Here is a 25,652-nt window from a genome sequence, read left to right on the forward strand (position 1 = left end):
CATGTTAGCACGAGGAGTGAGCAGGCACCATAAGGTTTTGGCTATAAGAACCCTACGGCGCATGTTCTCCTCCATAGAGTTTCCCAGAGCCTCGGATCATGCGCAGATATAAGATCCGAGCCTGTGGTGACGAGAATAGGTTATAAGCTCATGGAGCTTTCGTGTTGACAGTATGAATATTATTTTTGGACAAAAGTTGGACAGAATGAGGCCTTCATTCTACCTGTTCCATTACAAACATCTCTAGGCGATGAGATTATATCATAGAAATAAATTTTGAATTATACGTTAGCATGACTCATAGGGCAACTGGTGAACTCAGCTCATTCATTCGTTCGTTCGTCCATAACGACTGCAAAGGAAGACTGAAAAAGCCAAAAAAGGTCCAAAACATCAAGGAATGAAAGGAATCGAACCCATAAACTTGCAATTGGGCTACACTCTAGTACCTTCTGAACTATGACAAGCCATCAAGAGACAAGCCAGGTGAGAGCTCTCATTGAACATCGTTAAGATTTACTTAGGGAAAAATCAAAAGCTCTTGAAAACCAAATCATAAAAGAATGAAAATATCGCTGTGACAAACCTTGCCTTGTCTTGTAACGCAATCGTGAGTTTGCATATTACTTGTACAGCCATCAAATCATCGGGTTCGTACAAATAGCCCCCAATAAGCAAAAAAGAAACAAGAAAATAAAGTAATAAACGACTTACAAGCAATGTGTGGGTTCCAAACTAACAGGTGAGTAAGGCCGCCTATTAAACTGATCTCCCAAAGAATGAAAATGGCCATGCAAACTACTTAATCCTAGCGAAACGTTCGTGGTCAGGGCAGGCATATTAGATGGCAGAAACATTATGTCTCATTATCTTCTTTTGTTTGTCATCTTACGTCATTGACATCTGTGTGTCCACATATTGCTTGCACCTATTGTAACCTATTGTAACTTGTACGATTCACCGTCGAACTTTGATGAAACTATAAGCTCTAAAGACAATTATTTGTTAAGCCTGAGGCCGCTTAAGTTCTTTTCTATGTGTTGTGGTTTACGAAGCACTTTTACTTACCCAAATGGCATAACCTGCCTTTAATGACCACGAAGGCAGACCATAATTAAGAGCGACTAGTCAGCAGTTGCTCGTGCCTCCATACAATAATCAGCGCCACTTCCTCTTCATGCTTTATGCCGTCTTCAAGCCAACATCCCACTCTTCACAATTCGAATGAATAAGTGAAAACGTTCTTTATATTAACAAGGAAGTTAAAACTGATACAAATGATTATACCCTGGATTGCAGACTTGCAAAGTTCAAGATTTACAGGGAAGCACCGAAAACAACGATTTGACCTGTTCCCGGAAATATCCAGTGGGTGAACCACTGTATGGTCAAACACATCGAAACATGACAGTGATAAATTTACTTTTAAAAGGTGCTTGTCTCTGGTCAATTCCTGGTGTAACCGGGAACATCTCTTCTTAACTAGTTTCTACAACACGATGTCGGAGGTCTTTGAGCTAGAATACTAAGAGCTACTTGTAGATGCAGATGATAACAAAAAGGCGAGAAAAATGCCAATTGCTTGTCACATAAAAAAAAAAAACAGCTCCGATTTGAACTGATCGAGCATGCACTTGAAAGGATCAAGAGACCATTAAGCGCGGATTAACTCCAATCTCGTCCCCAGAGTCCCCTTTTCTTCTGGTCAGCACCAAGAAAACGGACTCTGGCCACTGTGGCCAGAGTCCGAGTTGAATAAGGAGGAGAAGGGCTCTGGGGAACCCTGAACAATGATAGTACAAACAACGCTGAACCACCTTCGATTTGATTTTTACCACAATATTCAACGCTAAAGAAAGTCTTTATTTCAGAGCTTGACCAAAATCACGAGACAAAGAAAGAGCGAGTTTATTGAATGAAACATTCCTTCTTTCTTCTGGAGTCCGATGAAAGGTTAAAATCGTTAAAAGACGCATTAGCATAGGAGAAAACCAAGATAAGCCTGATAAGTATACTTTATATAGAGAATTCTAATTAGTTTTTAAAGCTCGTGCACGTGATGTTTTTTTTCGGTTACCTGATTGGCTGTTTCATTTCAGAAGGCGTATTTATTCCCTAAGCTTTCAGAGTTTTAAAAGAAGTGACATTTTCACGCCCAGCTCAGTTAAAATTTCTAACTAAAATTAAGCCCTGGCCAAACGAGAGCGAGAGTTGAAACTCTCGCTCTGGTTTGGCCAGATACTCTCATCCACTCTCGGCTACTCTCATTGAATTTGAACCTGCTCAAATTTTTCATGAGAGTTGGCGAGAGTTTTGTCTCCTTTGTGCGCGCACGAGAGTTTGAGCGAGAGATTTATGGTCAGCAGTTACTGATTTTTTTTCAGTGGGTTCAGGTAAAAAAAAAGGAAAAAATGATATGGCGTCGGATTCGGGGACCAAGGGCAACGCCAAGACTTTTCAAAAAAAGTGGAGTCACGAGGAAATTTTTGCACTAATTGACTTATACGAGGCAAGGCCTTGCCTTTGGGATGTTTGCTCCAAAGACGATCACAGTAGGGAAGTGGAAAGAAACATGCAGAAGCTTGTTTGCGCACAAGGTTCATCTTACCTGTCTGGCTAGCTGAATATACCGGCTGGCTAGTCGCCATATTTACGTCAGAAAGGGTTTTCCAGGGTGGCTCTCAGGCTCTCTCTTTTTTTGTGTGTGAAACTCTCGAGAACTCTCGCTCTCGTTCGGCCAACTCTCGATCACTCTCATCTACTGTCAAGAGGTTCAACTCTCGCTTTCGTTTGGCCAGGGCTTTAAAGCTAACACGCAGGTAAGCTGGGCGCAAAGCTTCGAATAAATTAACGCGTTCTAGTTTAAACTTCAGCCATGCATATTCGAATAAAAAAATACCAAATGGTTGCTATGGCATGTTTACATATCGATTTTCCCCTCCGCGGCTGCAGCCTCCAGATGGGACTGAATCCGATATTACTTTATAACGTTGTTTTTATAGTTTAAGGAAACCTAAAATTGCATTGTATCTATATGAGCCTGATAACCATGGAAGTTTAAACTAATGGCATTCAGTGGGTGCAGGCATGTGGTTTTTGGTTCATTATGAATATCCATTTATCCATAGAGGATTAATATTGATCTTTTTCCAGAACACTCACCGTATCGAAAAGGGAGTTTTTAGCTCAATGTCATAAGTAACTGAAACATAAGAACAGGAACAGGAGTAGTTTTTTAGACCCGAAAAGCACGACCTGTATGCGAGTTTATTTAACGGCTTAAAAAGCATTCCACAAGAATCGTGTCCCTCTAGAGTCCCGGTTCAAAGGTTCAAATTGTGAGAGGAGCACATTAGCATAGAGAAAAACAAGATAAGCCTGATCAGCACATGTACGTGATGTGTTTTTTCTGGTGACCTTATTGGCTGTTTCGTTTTAGTGCTTCACAAGAAGTGACATTTTCACGTCCCGCTTAGTGAAAAGAAAGCGAACACGCATCGAAACACGCAGGTAAGTTCCAAGTATTGTCGAGATGTAATTGAACAACTGAGCAGTTTATCAGTTAAACCGGAATTCGAGTTTAGCTGAAAGAAGCGAATCACATTTCTAAGATTGTACAATACAGCTTTGTGGGATTCACATTTTAACACCACCATTTCTTGGCATGGTTATCCTTATCTAATCGATCCATTGACCTGCGCGATAGGGGCAAACAGAGATTAAATTAGAAAATATTTATGATATTATTGCCAAGTGTAAGCTTCTTTAACACAGCGCTATAAAGTTATGGATTCCACAAATTTCACACAACGTTTAGTCATTCCACTCATCTTGTTTACCCAATGGAACGTTAGATCATTACAAAAAGCCGAACTTCCGTTAGTAATCCATTTATGGCAAAGTGGAAAGAAACATTGCTATTGTCATGGCTAGCAACCGTAGCAAGCAAGCGAGCAAGGTATTTTGCATAGTTAAATATATACACATACCTACACGGTTGAATGAAGTGGTAGAATACTTTCATGCAGTCTCTATCAGTTAAACCGAAATTCGAGTTTCGCTGACAGAAGCGAATCACATTTTTCAGATTGTACAATACAGGTTCGCGTGGTTGGCAATTTAACACCATGGTTTTTGGTATGGGTATCCAGATTTAATCCATCCATTGAAATGATCTCAATTTTCCCTGCCATCTTGATTTAGGGGGCAAGCAGACTGAGATTAATTAGAGTTTATGGATTTTTTTTGTCCAAATATATTCAGCTTCTATAACCAGTCTACAGAGCGATGGATTACACAAAAATCACAGACTTCTAATTATTCTACTTATCTTATTTGCCCATCGGGTTGATATGCAAATAGGTGAACGGGTATGCTGCAGTTTATCGCTCATAAATCATTACAAAAGGTCCAACATCCGAAAATTGGATGTTAATAATCCCTTTATGGCAAAATAGATAGAAATATGCTATTTTGCATGATTTAACTAGCAAGTGCTGTATTTTGCTTATTTAAATATATATGAGCGTTAATTTAAAAAGACATACCGACAAGGTTGAATGATAAGGTAGAATAAGTTTTTATGAGGTTGCTAAACCCAGTCGGAATCTGTGTAGCGTTTCGTCGTTTTCTTTTTTTCCGTGTCGGTAAAAGTCTTGCCTGTCACTCCCCTGCTTAGTGGTGTCTTTGTGCATAAAGTCTTCTGTGCGTATTTGTTAGGTTTAAGGGGGCTGGGGTAATGCGTAGATTTCTCTGGTGCACACGGGAGGACATTTAATTATTAACCTGGAATGGCGTTGAAAGTCATTGTAACGCAAATGGGGTTTTAGAGCATCTTTAAACAAAATAAGCCCTTATGGAGCTCCAGAATGGAACGTCAATTGGATAAACAACTTAGGCGATGAAAAATAAATACCTGGAATCTTTAAAGCGACGAGTAATGGTCTTCGACAACAATTTAATTTTTCGCCGTTGCATATCAAGTAAGCTTTAGCTTGGTACTATATACAACACTGAAGTCAAATGGCAATTATTTTATGGATTTAACAAACACTGAAGGAATCGAACGCCTTGAATACATCACTGTGTTTACTGAAGTCGCATCTAAGTTGTCCGGCAAGTTACATTCATTTTAAGACTCAACTCAGCAAAGGTAAAAACAAATTGGAAATGTGACAGTGAAAAATCCTTTGAATGAAAGCTTGTTGTTTCTTTTTTCTTTTATTATTTACCGTCAAGGGTTTGATGTGAACTGTCAGAAATTTATTTAATTGCATATGTTTTGTGATTGTGTTTCGTTTGCACGCACGCAACTGAAATAGCAAGGGTTTCTTGCCTCTTAACCGCAAATATGTTGTTTGTTTCAATAACTGTTTCGCTGGAAAAGATTTCTGTGAAATTTCCAGCATGTGTAAACTTATCATGTTGTGTAATTTTCGAGCTTAACAAATTTGCATACATGTGTTGAAATGTGATACGGGAAGAATTTTTGTGGTAACGCGTAAGTCACGAAAATAAACAGGTCTGTGGAAGCGAGCTTGAGTTCAACAAACTGAGCCCCAAAATCAGCAAAAAATTGTCGATGAATAATAAAGTAGCTGCTATTTCCAAAATGATGGAATTACGTGGTGATAAATAACCTCGTCTTGGAGAGTTAATTTTTGACTTTGCAGAAACAATGGTGGGCGATTGTGACCTTTGTTTTGAATTCGCTCAGTATTGTCAAACTTTATAACACTTGACAGAAAAAGAAACTTACGAAAACCCGGTATCTTGCCATCATTTGACACAAATGCTTCACTTTAGTACAAAGCTGTCAGATGCCTCAGAGGGCACGCTTAAACTTGTGGTAAAAAGAAGTTGTGAGGGAGCTTGAAAATTATCAGCATGTCAGGCCAGAAGCATATGTTTCTCACTTCTTATTTATTTTCTTCAATCTTTTTGGGTTCAGTACTTTGCCAGTAACCACATGTCTTGTCAGGCTATTTACCCAAGACTTCTACCATGGCACTACAATGATAGACAATAACAAAACAATATCGTGCACTGTTAGAGCTACATGTACATATTACGCAAGGACAACTTGAATCTCCTGGAAGACAACACACAGCTCAGTTGACATTTTATATGGAATAAATCGCTGTGTTACTTCACTACCAACGTAAGCAATGCGTGTCTATTTTTTCTAAAGACGACAGGAATTTCTTCTTTCTACAAATGATTAATTAAAAGGCCGGTACCCAGGTTTTTAACCCCAGAAAAGGATCTCTTTCGTCGTACGAATGTGTGAGGACCTGTGAGCCAAAGGGCCTCTGCTGGTCTGGGGTCTGGGTGACCCCTTAAATGGTCTTCTTAATGACCCCCCAACTTGAAAAAAATTGTCTGGAACGGTGCACGTACCACAGGCAACCCAGTGTACCCTCACGGAGGGTCTAGCTATTACTTTAAAAAAAAGGCTTTGTTACCATGCTTGAAATTCATTTCAGTCCGGCCCTGCTTTCAATGGTTATAAAATCGTGAAATGACTTTTGCCACTTAGGTACACAAATCTTGGTATAACGGCTGAGTTTTAGTTTGGCTTTTATTTCTTTCCGAGTTGTTTTGAAACATGACAAATTAGAATTGTACAAAAACCAGATGTAATTGATTTACAATCCTCTGGTTCCGTTTAATGATGAGTTAAAATATCAAAGACAGATACAGCATGAATATTGTTTTCACAGTATTAGGGTTCTCAGTACAAAATGTGTTTTCTCGACAACGCACAAACATGGGCAGGTTTTGCAGTCTTCATTTTTTACGTATCCGTTCAGCAATCGCGCTGTAAATTACAGCCTAGATGCCATGCCTATCATATCTTTCTTACTATAGATCGCGGTAAATAGTGACCACTTTGCATCGGGGTTTGTTACTGCTGATTCACCTTATCATCTACGTACAGTCTTTGGGTTTTAAAAATCGCATGCGCCTCCAAGGTCTCTATGAGCAGTGAGCACGAGGCCGTTGTTTTAAAACACGCAATTAATTATTAAGCGGTACGAAGAATAAACAATACATTTCTGTCCTTTCAGGAAAACAAGAAGACCTTTCAGACACACAAAACAAGACAAGATTCGTCGGTTTTCACTCAATCAAAATGAAGAAAATAGCTCTCATCATTCTTGTTGCTGTCTTTGTAATGGCCGGTTTGATTGAGGAGACTGACTGCCAGGGACGAGGAGGAGGAGCTCCACCAAATACTGGACTTATTGCGAAAAGAATGCAGTTCAAGGAAAAGGTTGGAATGTGATATGTACCTTGGCTGAGTTACTTTTGTTGACAATGGATACGCTGACTTGCTATTTGTGAGGGGTCGATAAGAATCGAAATTTTTACGAATCTTCTTGTGCCGATGATTTCATTCCGCATCATTCATTTTACGTTTCAAATTTTGAAGGATAATCTTTTAGAAGTTCCTGCGATGTTTTGGTCAGTGGTCTATACGGTGAAAAAAATTTCGAGGGCCGAGGAAATGCCTCATTGTGTCTCAAACAAAAAAAAAAACTGTCTCTCTTTTCTTTTTTTTTTTGCACAAAAACAGACTGAAAATTTTTTTCCAAACCTTGAACTTCCACTTCGACAGTATTGTTCAGAGACACAAACCTGGCCGAAGTGGCGAGAGTTCGAAACTTTTAAGCCAAGGTTGATCAGGAAAACGAAAACACAAGTTTTAACATTCATCTTACCTGAACTTTCAGAGAGAAGCACGAAGCATCCATGGGATCTTTGCACGTGACGAGAAGCCCTGGATGCTACAGCGCAGGGAAAAGAAGAATGAATGATCGTTGGTTTCCACGATAAAGCACCCACAGCACCTTACTGATAACAGTGATTTGTTCTTTGCAATGAAATAGCTTAGTATCCTTCATTTGTAACCACTTTGTAGACCTGAAGTTGCAGCAAGCACAAAGCGTACAACTTGAAAAACTAAATAAAATTGGAAGATAGAAGTGTTCCTCGCATTTATCTTGACAATTTAAGCAATAGGCCAGTTTCGTATTCTAACGGTTGGACTGGATCTAGCATGAAATGGAGGCTAACCCGGGCAAATTTAATTTGCATTTAAAAGATTTGCCCGCATTAGCCTCCATTTCATGCTAGATCCAGTCCAGCCGTGAGAATTCGAAAACGGTCTATTGCCTCTTATAAACACCCGAGAAATTCAGGTGGCTAAAACGGGATTTGAACGATGCCGTGCAATGCTCTACCAAAGGAAAGGAAAGGAAAGGAACTTTATTTAAGTGACTAGTTGTTCTAGCGCCGGAGCACTATTTGGGGGGACACTGTAAACTGAAATTGTAAATTCATTAATAATTCATAGGGGTGACAGCCAACAGAAACGCACTATTCAAGATACCTCTAAATACAACTTGCAAATTAACTTTTGTTTTTTGACAAGCAAACATTTCACCTGGCTGTGTAAATTCCAAGAACGAAAGCCAACTTCGAAGAATACTTACGACATCTACAATATATTTTTAAAGTAGAGAAGGACGAGACAACAACACGAACGAAATGGGAACCGCTATAACTTTATAAAAAAAAAGGAAAAAACAGCCAGCACCTTGTTCTCCAACTGTACAGGTAATTCCCATTTTGTTGAGTATTATTGGTCGCTCCTCAAAACCAATAGCTCCTCTTTTCTCCTATTATGTAAACATATTCCGTGTGTGTGGGTATGTTTTTATTTGTGTGTGTAGGTGTGGAGGTAATTGTTTTTGTAACGTTTACTCTTAATGTCATTCTTTGTTTAATAACAATAAAAAAAGAAAAAAAAAGAAACGCACTATACAGGTCACATGTGTAGGTTTGTAAATCCCGATAAAGTTCAACTGTCTGACTTCACGGGGAGGGATGGAATAGGTAGCAGGGAAAGACTGGGGTTGATGAATTTTTAATTAGTTGAATTATCAATAGGATTAACTTTTATAAAGATCTCTCACTCGCCTAATTATTATGCTTAGCTTTAAATTAATAAAGTCTTGTAAATTTGTACAAAGTTTATTAATCAATCACAACTATGGCGTAACAGTTTACTTGCCTCTTGTCAGCTTTGTTGAGAACATTTAATGCATCCTCTCCTCCCGTCTCACACAAATGACTGTTAATCCCGCAAATTAACAAATAAAGCGGTTTGGGCAGATAACGCTCTCCATTTTGCTTGGCCACTTCACAAACGAACTTGCTCAACCAAACATATAGGGTATTTGGTGACATGTGCTCTAGTGAAATGGTCAGATTTTGAACATCTTCGCTTTTGAGACCGGCCACTCCAACAAGTTCTGTCGCTGCTGCCATTCCTCCAAGACTTTTCTACCCCATTTAGTGTTGTATTGTGTTGCTCTCGGAGTTGCTTCCGACACAAGACTGTTCTGTTCTTTTTTACCCTTTGAAGAGCATAACCGACCAGCCATGTTTGTACTACAAAAGGTCTATGAAAATGAATGCTTTTATTCAGTGCTGAATACTGTATTTCCAAACTTCTATGGGACAGCTCCATGACCACGTGATTAACATGACAAACACAAGCTATTTGTTTCATTTCAGAAGATAAAATATTCGCGAAATGTTGGTTTTTGAGGGGAGGGGAAACCGGAGTACCCGGAGAAAACCTCACGGTGCAGAGTAGAGAGCTAACAAACTCAACCCACATATAACGCCGAGTCCGGCTGGGAATCGAACCCGGGCCACATTGGTTGGAGGCGAGTGCTCTCACCACTGCGCCATGGCTGCACCCATGCAAATGAAGCTATGAAGAGCAGGCCAATTTGTAGGGCTCCTGTGTTCCCTTGAAAGGACTCGATGAATCAAACTTTAACACAAGATAATTTTCATCACGGCCATCTGTTTAGATTGCATAAGGTTTTCATTTCAGTCTGTCGTTCCATTGAAGAACATTTGGTGATCAAATGATATGCAGTAAACAATGGCAATCAAGTAGGTGCCTTTGTGCTAGATTTTTCTAAGGCATTTGATCGTGTACCACAGAAAATACTACTCTATAAGCCAAGTCATTGTGGTATAAATGATAGCATTTTAACCTGGATTGGGATGTTTATCACCCAGAGAACTCAGAAAGTAGCCTTGGAGGGAAATGCATCAAACCAGTGTGATGTGATCTCTGGTGTCCCTCAGGGTACTGTACTGGGTCCGCTGCTTTTCCTTTTGTACAGTAAGGACTTACCTTTGAGTATTTCTTCGACAATCAGATTATTTGCTGACGATTGCCTCCTGTATCGTACTATAGCTAGTCCTATGGATGGTCAAATCCTTCAGGATGACTTAAATGCTTTATCTAAGTGGGAAAAGGACTGGCAAATGTCATTTATCCTCGAAAAATGTCACACAACATGCTTTTCTACAAAGAAGAATGTTATTACACCATATATTCTCAATGGTCATACATTGGATAGGGACTACCACTATTCATACAGTCGAACCTCCACTAACGAACACCTCCTGTAAGCGGACACCTCCCGAATGCGGACACACACCCGCGGTCCCGGCGATTTCTTCTCAAAAACACTACATATATAACCTCCGGTAGGTGGGCACCTCTCGTAAATGGACACGGACATCTATTCGAGGTCCACAGGGTCTAAAATATCCTCCCGTAAGCAGACAGTAAACAATATCAAGAAAATTCCTAACGAAATGGGTTCGGTTTTAATGGTTTAATCGCACACTGTTCTTGACAAAACATAGTCATTTAGATTACAATTAGCTTTTTTTCATTACAGTACATCAGAGTTTTCCTTTCTAAACTTTTCTTTAAGCCAGTCGCACTAAAATTTTGTCTTCTTGAAATTTAAGCTCGCAAGGCAACTCCATACCATACGCTGCTCTTCTGTTTATCCGCTTTCCCGTAATACAGGGGCACCCAACGAGAATATAGTTCAAAACCACTTAAACATAGCACTGTTAAACGTATTTTTGTATTTAAACGGTAGATATAGGCAAATTTTCCTCCCCTAAAAATGTTTTATCTGTTCGGATTCCCTAGCTGAAAGTCTAGAAATCCGAAAATTATAGTGACCAATACTTACCTTTCCAAAAATTTCAGCCAGAATAAATGCTCCCGAAAATTCTAGGTGACCGTTTTTGGGTAAAAATCCGTTAAAAATGGGCAATTATACCATATTTTAGATGTTCGAAAATCCTAGGAGAGGCAGGCAAGCAAGAAATTTTCGAACAAATGTTCCGAAAATTCTAGATCTCAAATCGTCTTCCGAACAGATATTTTCCGAAAATTGACGTTGGGTACCCCTGGTAATAAGAACTGTCACTGAGTGAGACGCTAGTTGTGATCTTCTGGCTGGCCTCAAGAGTCCTCATGGGCCCGATGAGGATGAGTGAGTGATGCACTTTGGTTGTGTTACTGTTGTTTAAAATACGTCCACTTGCTATTCATTTTGGGACCGAAATTCTTTGAGTCGTGTTTTATTGCACTAGGTTTTCTTTGTGAGGACGGGCGAGTGGGAGGGCTGATTTCATTCCGAATCATTACAGACCACTTTCATCGCTGGCGACCACTTTTACATTCTTTTGTATTTACGTAAATAGACCTTTTCGCTTGTACATTTTGTTTTCCTAATACAGATCATGTGATAATACTCAGGAGGTTTGGTCTTTTGTTTAGTTCATTAAAAAGAGTGCATGCAAGCCTGAATATGTCTGCATGCACTCTTTTTAATGAACAAAACAAAGGACCAAACCTCCTTAGTATTATCACATGATCTGTGTTGGGAAAACAAAATGTACAAGCGAAAAAGGTCTATTAGACCTACTGCCCTCATTTTGAAACAAATATTCCTTTGAGATTAGCTCGTCGTAGCGAGGCTAGAAAGGCTTATTAGCATTAAAACAAAAGAAGATTTTATTTGGCCGCCATTATGAAAGAGGTCTATTTCTCTTGTAAAGAGTTCCTGCAATGTTTTGGTCAGCGGTGTATACAGTTAAAAGACACTAGGGCCTGGAACAGAAAATAAGGCTCAAAGACTCGGTCCCTGGGCACAAGCCAATGTTACATTGCGTCTCAAACAAAAGAATAAGGTCGTACAGTTTTAAAATAAAAATAGAAAATACTTCCCAAAACGCTTCAACTCCTGCATCCACAGTATTGTACTGGGACGCAAACCTGATCGTAGTGGCGAGAGTTCGAGACTTGTAAACAATTATGTCATGTTGACTAAGTTAATCAGGAAAACACAAGTTGTAACATTTCTTTTTGATCTGAACTTTCAGAGACAAGTACGAAGCATCCATCCGTTATTCGCACGTGGTGAGAAGCCTTGGATGCGAAAGCGGAGCGCTGAGCAAAGAATGAACGACCGTTGATTTCTATGACAAAGCAACTCCAGCACCTTACTGATAACAGTGATTTCTTCTTCCAAATAATAAAATAGCGTTCATCTTAAAAGGCCGGGGTATCCTTCACTTGTAACCACATGACAACCATCATTCTTATTATCGATCACTAAATCTAAAGATTCGAGAAAAATCAAAAAATTCTCGAGACGCCTCCTAGCTAGAGGCTGTCGAATCACTCCAAAGGCGACGTTTGAGTTTCAGCAGGGAAGGACTACTACCTGGAGGCTATGAACTTTATTCTCAAGTTGTCTTTCCCTCTGTGTTCTGCCTCTTCACGTCCAAAAGTTGTTTTCATTCTATAATTTATTTTTTCTTCTTGTACCGCGTAACCACTTCTCTCAGCAACACGCTCGCCTGCAGTGGAGCGTTCATTTGTGATTGGAGTCTTAATATGCATCCGCATGAGTTTTTTTTCTGGACTTTACCAACGGGTGCTGAAGAAGATCGCTAGCTGAGCTGGATGCAATCGAGGTTGATGGGACCCGAATCCGTTTCAGGTATGGTGCGCTGGGCGAAGGAGAGCGAGATGTCTTCCAGGTCATAATTTTTTACTTCTCAAGAAGAAGCGTGGTACCTCTGATTTGATTTCAGCCATGCGGCACCCTGATGGCTTCCGAGCAAGGTTTTTCAGGCTTTAGACGGTATGGAAGCTGTTAATTCTCCGGGTTCAGAAGGCCTCTCGAAGGAGTTTTATCGTTCTTTCTGGGTCATCATCGGCGCTGATCTTGTGGCTGTGCTGAATTATTCTTTCTCGTCTAGGCCTCTCCCCTTTTGTTCCCAAGGTGCCCACGTCTCTCTCATTTTCAAGAAGGGTGGCCGTTTAGACCATAAAAACTGGAGAGCAATTAGCCTCTTAAATGTCCACTACAACATTCGCCAGTATTTGCCAAGTGGCAAGATGTCTTCCATGCGACAGCTTTGGCAATAGCTGATTGCCAAGATGAACGGCCAACACCACCATTTTCACGTGACATCACGGCGGCCATTTTGGTGTTCCTAAACAATGGATCGGCGGCCATGTTGTGTATCCAACTAATCCTCCAGGAATTGAACTCTATTACCACGCAAACGTTTTCTTTTGTTTCCGTGGAAAAACAAGGTTACTGATCACGTGAGTGAAAGCACTCTGTTGGCACTTGACATTAAAAAATAAATCGAATTTAAACTTTATTTTTAAGTTATTCAAGCGCAACACAAACCTTAGTAAAAGCTATATACGTGGAACGCGGAATATACTTGGAATTAACTTGACGTTAAGTTTGCAGTGGACGGGAATTTGCGAACAATTAGACCATGTCCGAGTTCATGTCAGCCTCCTCTTGCGAGTGCAAGTGCGAAGCTTTTGTGACAGTAATAAGTTCTACTTAACATACGAATGAAAACTAATTTTCATAACAAAAACTTCGCACTTAGACTCTCTTTGAAGAGGACGCAAACGAGAAGTCGTGAAATGCCCTGTAAATATTTTGCAGTTTTCCGCTGTTGACGACAAAACTCAACCTTTGATTTCTGTCAACTAAAGTTGGTGTCTAAGACTATTGATCTCGTAGAGGACGTAAAGGAACGATGTCATCCATTCGCGAGTTGTTCAAAAAGCTTTTGAAAACGTCGGCAAACCTCGTTCCTGGGGTCTTTAATCTCCCCACTCCACAAAGGGAGCTCCCTTTGGGGTGGGGAGATGGGTGGGAAGATGAAAGACAATGGAACGAGGTCGAACGTCTGCCCATTTTTTTTTTTTTCATTTAATTCTGTCAAAGAGTTCGTGAAGCTTTTCTCGTCTGCTTCAATCGTGTTCGTCTTCAGGAAGTTCGCGGAATATTTTGAGTTTCCGAAAACACCGGCACGTGAAAGCTCCTCGCTGGTTAGCCAAAACGTATCATCAGCTCGACGGTGATAATGGTTAAACATGGTTCATACACTCAAGGACTTTTCCAGGACTTTATCACAAAATTCAAGGAGTCCATTTCCTCAGGCACTCACATTCTTGTGTCACAGTATCACATATTTTGCACAGTCACGCAAGAAAACAATACACAAAGTGGAACCTCGAAAACACAAACCACTTTAATTATAACGAAGTCCTAGGTACAATGAAGAACGATATTCCTTGCTCGACTAAATTGAAATATGTGAAAACGAGCCTCAACATACTGAAACCTTGTTATAGCAAACAATAGACCCTTCCACGGTTTTTGGCACCATCTTGGCTGGAGGGCAAACACGGCTAAATTTACAGTAAATGTATGGGATTTTGGCCGACTTTGAACCACGGGTTTCCACAGTGCAAGTCTTTTAAAAGACACCGATTTTATTATTATACCGAAATTATTTTCATGAAATATAAAGAACAGATTCAGGCTACAACGACCACAAACGGATTTTTTAAATTTCATACAAACCCTTCTAAAATCATAACGGCTAATTGCCGCGAAATTAGAAGCAACATGAGAAGATTTATTATTCGAATTTACGGACGTCATACCTTCCGAATGGCCTTATTTTCTGCTGAATAAACGACACCAATAAAACTATTAAAAGCAGTGGCAAAAGTTGGAAATCTGTCTCCAAAATCTCATACATTCATTGTAAATTTAGCTGCGTCGAGCAAACACTTCGAGCGACTGGTTTTGTTTGCTTAGAGGGGGGCGTCGCAATACACTAAATGAACCGCATTAAAGGCGCGGTTACTTTGATAGTTTGAATAAGGAGCAATGAATTCTCCTAATAATAAAGTTGCGATGTTAGATTGTATACGTAATTCAATCTTTTGATGTCAAAATGAACTTATTTTGCTGTAGTCTCAAGTATTCACGGACTTTTTCGTAAAATTCAAGCACTGCACCAACAAACTCAAGGAGTTTTCAAGGACCGAGCAGTTTTTCAAGGAGTATTCCAGGCTCGTGCGAACCATATTAAAAAGCAAAACATGTTTGATCGCCATGCAAATTAGTGCCAGCTGGTCACCACCGCGCATGTGCCCCCTGGCACAGTCCTCATGATTGGTTCATTACGTTCCGGTTCAAGAGCAGTGAGAAAAAAATTTAACTTAGATAATAAATATCGACTGGGTGAATTGTAAATCAATCTTCTCTTGAAAAGCAGGTGAATAACATGTTGGGATCCGGCACAACAGAACTGCTGTCTGTGATTGAAACCCAAATGCAAGCGAAGGTGAGTAGCACAGCATTGTCAGGAATAACAACATTTAATGCATCACCTGGTATAATGCCGATTAAATGCAAGATACAACATGCCTTGTTCTCTCAATGCCGGTTGAAGGTCCACACACAGTGCCATGTTCAAGACTGAAGAAGAGAGCCCCGTTTGGCGTCCGGCAGGTATATTTTGCAGGTTGCAGGTTGAAATTTACCGTGACTGTTACATGAATAGCTAACCTTAGGCCTAATTAGGCCTAAAACCGTTTTTTTAGGCCTCCTTAGGCCTAAAAAAGTTTCTTTAGGCCTAATCAGCCCTAAGGTTAGCTATTCATGTAACAGTCACGGTAAATTTCAAACCTGCAACCTGCAAAATATACCTGCCGTTTGGCATCAGCAATTTGAAATTGTTTGTCTGAGCAACTTGTGGATAAATCAATAGAAGCTGTCTTCATGTTTGGGAACGAGGCCAGCAAAACCTCACGTGTCAGTAACATTCAGGCAGTCAGCCAAGTAAGCGACGAAAGCATTTCACATAATGACGTCCTTGCCTTTTCGAACCAACTGGACTGAATCCTGTACAATGATTTTTTTTTCTACCCTTAAAAACGAATAGTAATATCCTTAATTATAGACTGGCTAAACTAAGAGAATTACACAAGATACACAAAATAAACTGCAACTTCATAACGTGTGTCGCAGAGCTTTTTAACCCAATCAGACATATGAAGTGATCTTACTTATGAAAGATACTTAAAAAGGTCGTCTTCTAAATACCTTGAGCCAGCAACCGTGGTAAATGGATGATTGGCGCCCTACTTCGCCTTTTAAACCCATGGTGACGCCTTAGCGAAAACAAACGTTTCATACAAATTAAAACGAAAATTAGAAAATGGAAGACTGCATGTGGCTACTCTCAATAACAGTGATTAAGTACAGAACAAAGGCGTAGAAATAATTCAGAGAAAGTGCACGCTGGTTGATATGCAATATCAAACCCTAATAAAGTTGTTTTTGGCATGAAAGATGACAGCTCCGTAGAGCTTTTTGATAAATTAGGCTGGTGGCCTATAGATGACCTTACAGGCATCAGAAAACTTTTCATGCTACATAAAGGAAGTCAGGGTCATTGTCCCGAATAGTTTACCTCATATTTTCAAGCTGTCAGGTCTACATTTAGCTGATCTGCTATTCGTAACAACGTTCAATCTCATTCCCAGGGTCTCTCTTTCCTACTTTCTACCTCCTTTGTCTCCTCAACGACAAAGAGACCATGGAAACGAGGTTGATTAACGTTTTGACCCCAGCATGTAAAACAAATTCAGGGTTTTGAACGTTCCACTCAAGTGCATTTCCTCTGTTCTTTATTTTCACATTCCCCTTAATACACATTGTTTCCCTCCCCCTCCCCCCCCCCCCCCAATTCTGCATAAACCATTGTTTTCAAATGTATTTTGAGACACTGCATATTTCCAAGAGCATTTGAAAGCAATGGTTCATGAAAAATTTGGGGAACAAAGTGTCTCATAGTGAATGCGAAAACAAGCTAACTCATTCAAAGACATAATTTCCCATACAATTTCAAGAAAATGCTACAGCACAACCCTATCGAGGAAAACTTAAGATTGGTAGGACTTTTAGAGAACTAGTTTCTTTCTTGTTTTGAGAGCCATTATGTAACCTACCGCGCAACCGGTAACAATGTATTTCACGCTCGGTAAATAAAGTTCTTTCTTTCTTTCTTTCTGTCTTCCTTCTTCGAAAAATGTCATATGTTAACCCCGGTGAATGAAATGAAGAGATTCATTACTCGTTGATGACTCGGGGATAATCGGAAAAAAGCCGAGTGTTCCTTCCCAGGAGTCAAAAGGTATTATGAGAGACCTTTGGCAGTTTTGCGTTTGCAATCTCAGGTTGCCAAGGTTTCGAATTTTAGAAAGGCATTCACTATTTTCTCAAATCCCATAATAAATCATGTCTACCCCAAAAATCTTACATAACCATTGTTTGCAATTTCTCTTGAGAAATCTAAATTAATGATTGTGCAAGGTTTTTTTCTTTTTTTTTCTTTTTGGGGAGGGGGGGGGGGGGGGGTAAACAAGGTGTATTATGGAATTTGAGAAGAGATTTCGGTATTTCGCGCCGCCATGTTGTTCTCCGTCAAGTTGGGGTGCTTCATTTTCATTTTCATTCCTCCACTTGAAAATCGCACACGAGTATAAAAACCTATTTCTTGCCTTTAATCGCGAGGCTGTACAATTTCTAATGGCTTAAAAACTTTACTGTAAATCACTCACCGCTAGAAGTCCTTCCTGCCGTTCAAATGTGAACTGCAAACTGCAAACTGCAAACACAGCCGACGACCGTGGTCACGTAACATCCTCAGGTTTGCCTTGTGCCATTAAGCATGAAAAACTTGATGTCACATACCGGGATGATTACTCCATTTCGTATCGCGTTTACACGATGCCTACTTAATTTCATATCGCGTTTGCATGAAGGCACACTTAACGAAATTCACGCATGCACTACCCGTTCCAGTCCACCCAGAGGTCGAGTTCAGACCGAAACGATCGGTTGGCCCCCGTTTACATGTTGCTGTCGCGGGATCATTTCGCACCGGAATGAAATTCTCGCTCCGGTACAGAAAGCGGGGCGAACTCGCCCCGGTCATTTAGTGGTGGTATCATATAAACGAATGCAGAGCCACGAGAGGGAAACGGAGTGAACTCGCTCCGGGACGAAAGTCACACCGGTATCAGGTAAACACTCCCTTAGACGGTATCACGTACATGAATACAGAGCCCTACGAGTACATCTTGCCCTGGAATAAAAGTTGTATCACTGAGCAATCTCTGTCTTTTCAGGAAAGGTCTCCCGAAGACGCACCAAACTGGAAAAGAGGCACGTACAGGAATTGACAAAAGGAAACGTCTTCCACATTCAGAAATCAAGTTGAGCGCACCATTGAGGAAGGATCAACTTTGCTGTAAGTTTGAGACAGACAACACGTCACGCAAGCGTAACGTAATCGGAGGTTCATGCCCAGTCGATGAGAACAAAATTGTTGGACCAAACACAATGCCATGAATATTAACTCGACTGCAGAGAATTCCAGTGATGGAGATCCAGTAAACTCCAGTTTATATCCAGACGGATCGCAAGCACGGCCTGCAGGTGGGGAAGGTCAGCCAATTAGCGCCTGAACGATCGTCCAAATTCTTGCTTACTATGCGATGATTCTCCTTTCATTGATCGGCAACACGCTGGTAATCAAGGCTGTGGCAAGAAATGCAAGAAGAATGAGAAGGCAATTGCATCATCTCTTTATCGTAAACCTCTCTGTTGCTGATCTGTTGTTCGCTGTGGAGAACATTCCCATGGTATTCACTTATCTGATAATGAATGGAGCTTGGAAAGTGGAAGGCAGTCTTGGTTCATTTCTTTGCAAGTTTGATGTGTTTTTATCACTGATCCTGATCTTGACGTCGAATTTAACTATTATGGCGACTGGAGTGGAAAAATTTTGTGGGATATTTTATCCACTGAGGACGTTTGTGTCAAAGAGACGCGCGTATATGATAATAGCATCCACGTGGTTGATTAGTGGAATTTACGCATCGCCACTCTTTTCATCGAGCTTAGTCCATTTTCTGAGATCCCCTGATGGAAACATGAGATGCAATCTTTGCATCGAGTGTAAAAAGGTCATTCACTGGTTTATATTCCAAACGGTGCTGTTGGCAACTGGGTTCGCGATAACTCTAATTCTTTACTCGGCTATTGGCATGAAGATATGGCGTGAAAAAATACCAGGTATTCAACTTCAGGAACTTCAACTTCAAGTGAAGGCCAAGAAAGTAAAAGTCGTGAAAATGTTGGCGATGTTGGTTGCTGTGTTTTATATTTCCTTCATTCCGTTTTGGATCTATCAGCTTTCCATTTTTTGGGGGTTTTTCTCCGCGCTTGGCCCTAACTATGGCCAGATAGTTGCTTTCCTAATGTATTGCAATGGAGCGATCAACCCACTTATCTATAGCATATATAACGAAGGAATTCGAGATGAATTCAAAGCCTTATTTACGTGCAGCAAACGCTTCATACAAAACAGACGCTCATTTTTGGCGTTTCAAATCACAAGACGATTACCCCTAAAGGGATTAGACGTCAAAGAACTGCGTAATACAAGAAATAAATATAATTTGTGTCGTCAGAGATCTACACCTCAGGCATGTTTAGGAGAAACTAACCTAGGGTTTGCATACGAAGAAACACGACTTTGATAAGGATCAAATTATTTTTGATAGAGCCAACACAGAAAATTCTTGGTTTACACATGGGGTCATTTAATTACATATCTTAACAAAAACAGAGAGAAAAACCTGGATACTTCAGTCTCGTGATAAGGAAACAAGCAAGTTTCGTTTATTCCATGTTTCATAACGGCTGTGTACATTTAAGTGTCCGGGAAGGGGGGGGGAGGGGACGTCGCATATACAAGGGGCAGGGATGCTCGTCGGAAATGTTAAATTAAACCACTCTGAGCTTCGTCCAGGCTTTTTTGACCCTTAATTAAACGACTAAACGAGACCTTCGCGGCTACATATGGTTTACATACGATGGCGTTTTGCCCAGAACTCCCTACGTGAGACCAAAATCCGAAATTTACACCCCTAAGCAAGACGACGAGCATCCCGGCCCTCTTTCATATGTGAGTTCCCCCCTCCCGGGAATTAAAGAAACAGACGAAGTGTTCTTTATTTCTTCTTGAAATAACAATCGTCTGCATAGCCGCACGTTCCACTGACGACCTCATTTTCAAATTCCCCCGACAAGAGGTGCATTACCATTCAAAGTGTTTTTTCGGGAGATTGCTTGGTAACTTGTCGCCACAACTTTGACACAACGTCTTCAAGTCGTCATCAGTCGGAAATAATCGGAACCTCTTCGTAACGCGCCGTTCGTTTTCGTTCGCCGTTTTCCATCGACTGATCTATTTTCACAAACCGTTGGAGACGTTGCTCGGTATCAAGACGTCAGTACGTAGAAGCATTATTGGTCGGAAATAATCAACGGATTATTCATCGGGAATAGCTAATTACCTTCCCTTGTTGGCTTTCGCCCTGTGTCCTTTTCCTTTAGGCGCCTTTTTATGCTGTCGTTTCATCACCTTTTCTTTTTGATGTCGCGCCTTCAAAATTTGCTCCTTTGACTTCAGTTCGCTTCCACGACGAACAGAACCTTTTCCACCAAAGCCTTTGCCTTTCCTCTGGATCTTTTTTGGAGCGTGGTCTAAGGCAAACGAAAAAATAACAAAGTAAAATACAGATAATATTTGCATACAAATAGAATTCTTGTCTTCTCTCTCTCTCGTTCCTTGTATTGGTTGCATAATGGGGTAGGTGTGCTTGGGAGGAGTCCATTACAATTATTTCAAACCCCACTTCCCCCCCCCCCCCCCCCCCCGGGGTCACGTGACTAAGCAGACCACGTCCTCGCTATTCGATTTGATTATTTGCAGCGAAGAAGTTCATTCCTTCCGCCTCCTTTCTATGTTCCATACTCTTGTTCTTGTATTTATTTTTAGGCGTTTTCTTGAGTCGGACCTTTACTACGCTAAAACTTCTCCATAGTCATTGATTACTCCACATTCAAAGTTGATGCTGTTGTCATTTAACACCCACAGCTGATATACGTGACCAGAGGGCATAACCCACCCAAAAAATACTAATTACCATGATCAGTTCTCAGTACTGTCGTAAAGCTAGCCCAGGCCCAGGCTCACAAAAGAAAGAATGAACGACGCGAAGGATTTTGTACACGTGGAGTGCAATTAATTAACCAAGATTTTCTGTTTTTTTTCTGCACGGAATCCGTTTTTACCCGTAACAATGACAAATAACCAAAAATTCAAAGTGTTACCTCTCTTTCCACTTTTGTGTCCAGGTCTGGTTTCGTCTTCCTCTTGGTGTCCTGAAACCCAAGAATCCATCTTCGTTCTCTTCAACCAGTCCTGATAGCTGAGTCAATAAAGTCAAGGAAAACACTCTGAAGCAGATGTGCAAAAAGTTTCTCGAGATGACCCAGTGTACAAAATACTTTTGCAGTTGCTTTGGTGCAGTGCAATTACTTTGGTCATGGTCTCTACTAAGTGATTGATCAAAAGTTCACGTGCCACTTTATCGACCAATGAGAAGGCTTCGGGGGTACTTACACGAGACCGGGACGAACTCAGACGGGCATGAGTTCGTATCGGTCTCCATACATTTCTTCTCTTGCGTTTACATGAGACCGGCCTTAAAATGAACTCAGACCAGTCTGACTTCGTCTCGGTTGCTGGACCGAGACGAGAAACCCTCGTACCGATCTGACTTCGTACCGTTCTCATGAAAATGACAACAAATCTCAGACCGGGTCCAGAAATTTCAAGCCTGTATGCTGTTTGGTCAGCGATATATTTATTACACAAAACATATCAATTCAATGGCTTACGCCCACGGCCGACGTTTCATAGTCCCCATTCGAAATAACTTGAAAGTCTAATCACCGGCAGATGCAATTTCTCCCCAGTTATAAAATGCCCCTAGCCCTAAAATCTTTTTTTCCCTAAAATGAATCTTTACACCTGTTCGAAACGCATCGCGGCTATTTTCTCATTTTTCATTTGAAATCAGGAATAGACCCACTCCCCTTCTGACTCGGTCGTGAACAAAAGATGCTTGGATTTTCGCAACTTTCGAAGCCTATAAAATGGCAGGATTTGTTAGAAAAAGGAAAAAATGGCCGCCATGGGTCTCGAACAGGTGCAAAGATTCATTTTAGCGAAAAAAATATTTTGGGGTTTGGGGCACTTTAACTCCAGCCAGTGTTCGCATTTCCTCCTTATTTATCTCAAGAACCCAAGTCCGGCCAGGGTCCGAATCCGCAATCTCGCGCCCGAGAGTCCATTCCCCAACAAGTCGGCAACCAATTCCCGAAATATCTGATAAAAGGATACATGTTCTTCTTGTAAGTTGCAGGAATACGGACGCCACTTTCCGTCCTTATTTTCTTTGTGTTGCCATCTTGTCCGACGAAATTCTTTCTCTTCCGATCCCTAAGGTAAAAGAAGATTACGATTAAGAAGGGAACTAAACATCTTCTGCGATCTTCCCGATGAGTGTCGTCCTGAGAAACGGCGGGAAAAGCCCAACTTCGAAAGTAATTTTCTCGCAAAAAAAAAAAAAAAGAAAGCGAGAAGAAATAACCCCACACACTTAACTTATGTTAGGCTTTCCAAAAACAATGTTGGAAAAATTGCTAATTTTGACCTTCAGTTCTCCTTAAACTTTTAAAATTTTGCAGGTGTTTTTAAGAAACAATTGCTTAAATTATCCAGCTAAGTACAAGGATCACTCAATTATCTCATTCGTTTATAAATAGCACATAAATAGAGCGGTTTTCAAATGAGTGTCGTAAAACCAAAACGAAAGTAATTACTTTGGCCAATCAAAAAGGCCGGAGACAATCCAGTAAACCAATCAAAACTTGAAGTAATTACACGTAGCCGACACAAAGCGCGGGAAAACTTGCACGCGCGAGTCACGATTGGTTTTGGTTTCCCTTCTTATTGGTTGAAAAAGTGGCGCGAAAACTTTAAACCAATCACTGAGTTCTGTAATGCAAAACCAACGTAGTTCGCTAATTACTTTCGACACTCAATTGAAAACCGCTCTATACATTCACTTCAAATTATTCATTGAGTCCTTCTCGCGAGCAAATGACCCCAGCAAATCGACCTGCTCCCAACTGTGTGGCTTCATAGCTCAGTTGGTAGATCAGGATTGCACCGGCATCGCAGAGGTCATTGGTAAGAATCCCTTTGGAGCCACCTGAAGTGTTCAGGTGTCTTTAAGAGACACTTGCTTAAATTGTTCAGCTAAGTGCGAAGATAACTCAGTTCTCTCACGCGTCTTTAACCCGCACTTCTAACAGACATTCATTTCATTTTATTCATTGGATTACTTCGCTGGGGTTGTTGAAAGGTACTCGACATCACCAACAGGCAACTGTTCCTATCCGGGCAACACTAAACCGAGCGATCGCACTTAATCAAGAGATCAAAACGAGCTTCCCACAAAGGTAACTTATGCACACAAATACACGCAATTCTTGAGCGCCTTTTTATTTTTTTTTTTACAAAGGAAGCCCTCCCCAAATTTGAAAAAAGGTAGCGGATTAGCATCATCGTGAAATAATGGTGCATTTGAGCTGAGTAGGAGTTGGAAATGTAATGTCTAACAATGCCCTATAGGATTCATCAACCAACATAGCAGCCATGAAATAACATGTGGAAAAAATCTCTTTTTACCATTTTTTTATCGATTTTGCTTTCCGTATTCCATCTTCTTCGTCAGCTTCAATGTCCATGACAGCGCCGGATAGATCCTTCTCGAACGAATTCAGACCAAGCCTACAAAACAACAATCAAGCATTGAGCTTCAATCCTGACAAGAACTTTAAAGTCAATTTCACTGTTTAACTCTAGTGCGTTACCAGTCGTCACCCCACTTGGCTGACCGTCCCTCTCGTTCTTTTTTGTACCTTTCCCTTTCTGGGAGACAAGTGATCAGCATGAACCAGCAACCAGGGTCTTTCTCTAAATGAAAGACCCTGAGAACGAAGATGGGCTAGTTTAAGGTTGTTAAATTGAATCGGAGCATTTAAAAGGTTTTTCTTTTGCAATAGTAACCGGAAATTTTCAACATATGGATCTGGGGAGGGCCTTTACCAAATTAAACACATTGGTATGGAATATGAGCAACCGACTCAAAACCTTGGGTGCCACACCAAATTTTACGCAAAATCTCCCGTTGTGGGGTTAGTGTTCTTTAAGTTAAAAAAAAAAAGGCGTAAACCAGTCTTTCTTCTTTCCACTTATTCAACCACAGGAAATAAGGTACTTCTCTTTGAGTCTAATTAAATCGCGCCTCTTATCGCAAACTCACCCCAGTCCTTTCTCGCCGTAATAATCCGAAGCAGTGTGAGGAATATAGTACTCATCTCTGAAGGACGAATGACCTGAGTACAAGAATTGAACGCAGCGATAATGAGTAATAGAACATTTCGGTAAATTCTGTTCTGACTATATAAGCCGGGTTTCGACATTTTCCCCTCAAGTGCCTATCACCTCAACACACTTTTCCACTTTATTTATTCTCCGAAGTCGCCCCAAATATTTTGTTGTTGTTTTTACAACCTTTTGATTGAAATTTCACTTTTTCATTCACTTTGAAAGACGGGAAAAGTGATCATACTTTTGATCCATGACCGAGCAAGGAAGGGGAATGGTTTCGATACCGAGTTGACGTCACAAATCAATTTGCATCGTTGTTTGTCATTGAACTCGCCCAGTGCAAAGCAGTCTGTGACGTCAATTCCGATAGTATTTCAACCCACGCCTCTTCTTTGCGCGGTCGTACATCAAATTAAAACTAGTTTTTCCACTTTTTAGGTGCCTCTAAAACAGTGATTTTGAACTGAGGAGAGCGTTCAGCGAACCAAAGACTTGGTGTAAGACAAGTGCGGAGAATTGTTGAGCGGAAAGTGTTTTTTGAGATGATATACAATAGGGCACTTTCAATATATTAAAATCCATCTTGTAAGAGAGGTTTAGAGGACAAGACAAATGAAAGTGGATGATATGCTAATATCTTTCACATTCATTGCAACTTGTTTCTATTGTTTTTGTCCTCTCCACCTCACTATCAAGCTGAATATTGATATTTCGAAAACGGCCTATTAAGCAAGAGTACAACATTTGGTGTAAAAAATAATGAAAGCTGACTGAACGAGCCTTAGAGGTGATTCCAGTCCGTACTGTGAACTCTTATGTTTTTTGTTTTTGCCTTGGTTCATGTAAGACGTCACAAAATGTACTGTTTCGCAATCACACAAGTAAACTCAAAGCGTCATGTCAATCGCCAATGCGGATTCAAAGCTTTATGCTTAAGAGAAAAGAACTTTTAGCTGTAAAAATCAAAGAAACAGTTGGGAAAATTTAAAATGCCTCGACTATAAGGTAGGTGGTTCGTAACGAATAACATCAAT

The 25,652-nt window shown here is 40.6% G+C and overlaps 2 protein-coding genes and 2 long non-coding RNA genes across 4 annotated transcripts in view; 2 read left to right on the plus strand and 2 right to left on the minus strand.

Moving 5' to 3' along the window:
- Positions 1–2,678: 2,678 nt before the first annotated feature.
- Positions 2,679–7,988, plus strand: LOC138002923 (uncharacterized). Its single transcript, XR_011123382.1, has 4 exons — positions 2,679–2,819; positions 3,440–3,510; positions 7,071–7,276; positions 7,737–7,988. It is a non-coding gene; the product is annotated as an uncharacterized lncRNA (long non-coding RNA).
- An 8,048-nt stretch (positions 7,989–16,036) lies between these two features.
- Positions 16,037–17,956, minus strand: LOC138003572 (uncharacterized). Its single transcript, XR_011123614.1, has 3 exons — positions 17,861–17,956; positions 16,341–16,408; positions 16,037–16,164 (listed from the first exon to the last, which is right to left on the minus strand). It is a non-coding gene; the product is annotated as an uncharacterized lncRNA (long non-coding RNA).
- A 709-nt stretch (positions 17,957–18,665) lies between these two features.
- On the plus strand, positions 18,666–19,999 carry LOC138003571 (neuropeptide FF receptor 2-like). Its single transcript, XM_068849685.1, has one exon. The coding sequence runs from the start codon at positions 18,800–18,802 to the stop codon at positions 19,844–19,846; it is 1,047 nt and encodes a 348-aa protein (XP_068705786.1). The 5' UTR covers positions 18,666–18,799; the 3' UTR covers positions 19,847–19,999.
- Positions 19,962–25,652, minus strand: part of LOC138003570 (ATP-dependent RNA helicase DDX54-like) — a 39,337-nt gene continuing 33,646 nt past the window's right edge. The window contains exons 25-29 of the mRNA XM_068849684.1: positions 24,551–24,623; positions 23,914–24,015; positions 22,561–22,659; positions 21,486–21,583; positions 19,962–20,855 (exon numbers count right to left, since the gene is read on the minus strand). Coding sequence (XP_068705785.1) covers positions 20,662–20,855; positions 21,486–21,583; positions 22,561–22,659; positions 23,914–24,015; positions 24,551–24,623 — 566 coding nt within the window. The 3' untranslated portion in view covers positions 19,962–20,661. The remainder of the gene's footprint in view (positions 20,856–21,485; positions 21,584–22,560; positions 22,660–23,913; positions 24,016–24,550; positions 24,624–25,652) is intronic.

This window comes from Montipora foliosa, chromosome 5 (assembly GCF_036669935.1).
Source record: "Montipora foliosa isolate CH-2021 chromosome 5, ASM3666993v2, whole genome shotgun sequence".
Lineage (NCBI taxonomy): Eukaryota > Metazoa > Cnidaria > Anthozoa > Scleractinia > Acroporidae > Montipora > Montipora foliosa.

What these genes read in the sequence shown, in the direction of transcription:
- LOC138003571 (XM_068849685.1), top strand. Translation starts at nt 18,800, where the DNA reads ATGATTCTCCTTTCATTGATCGGCAACACGCTGGTAATCAAGGCTGTG.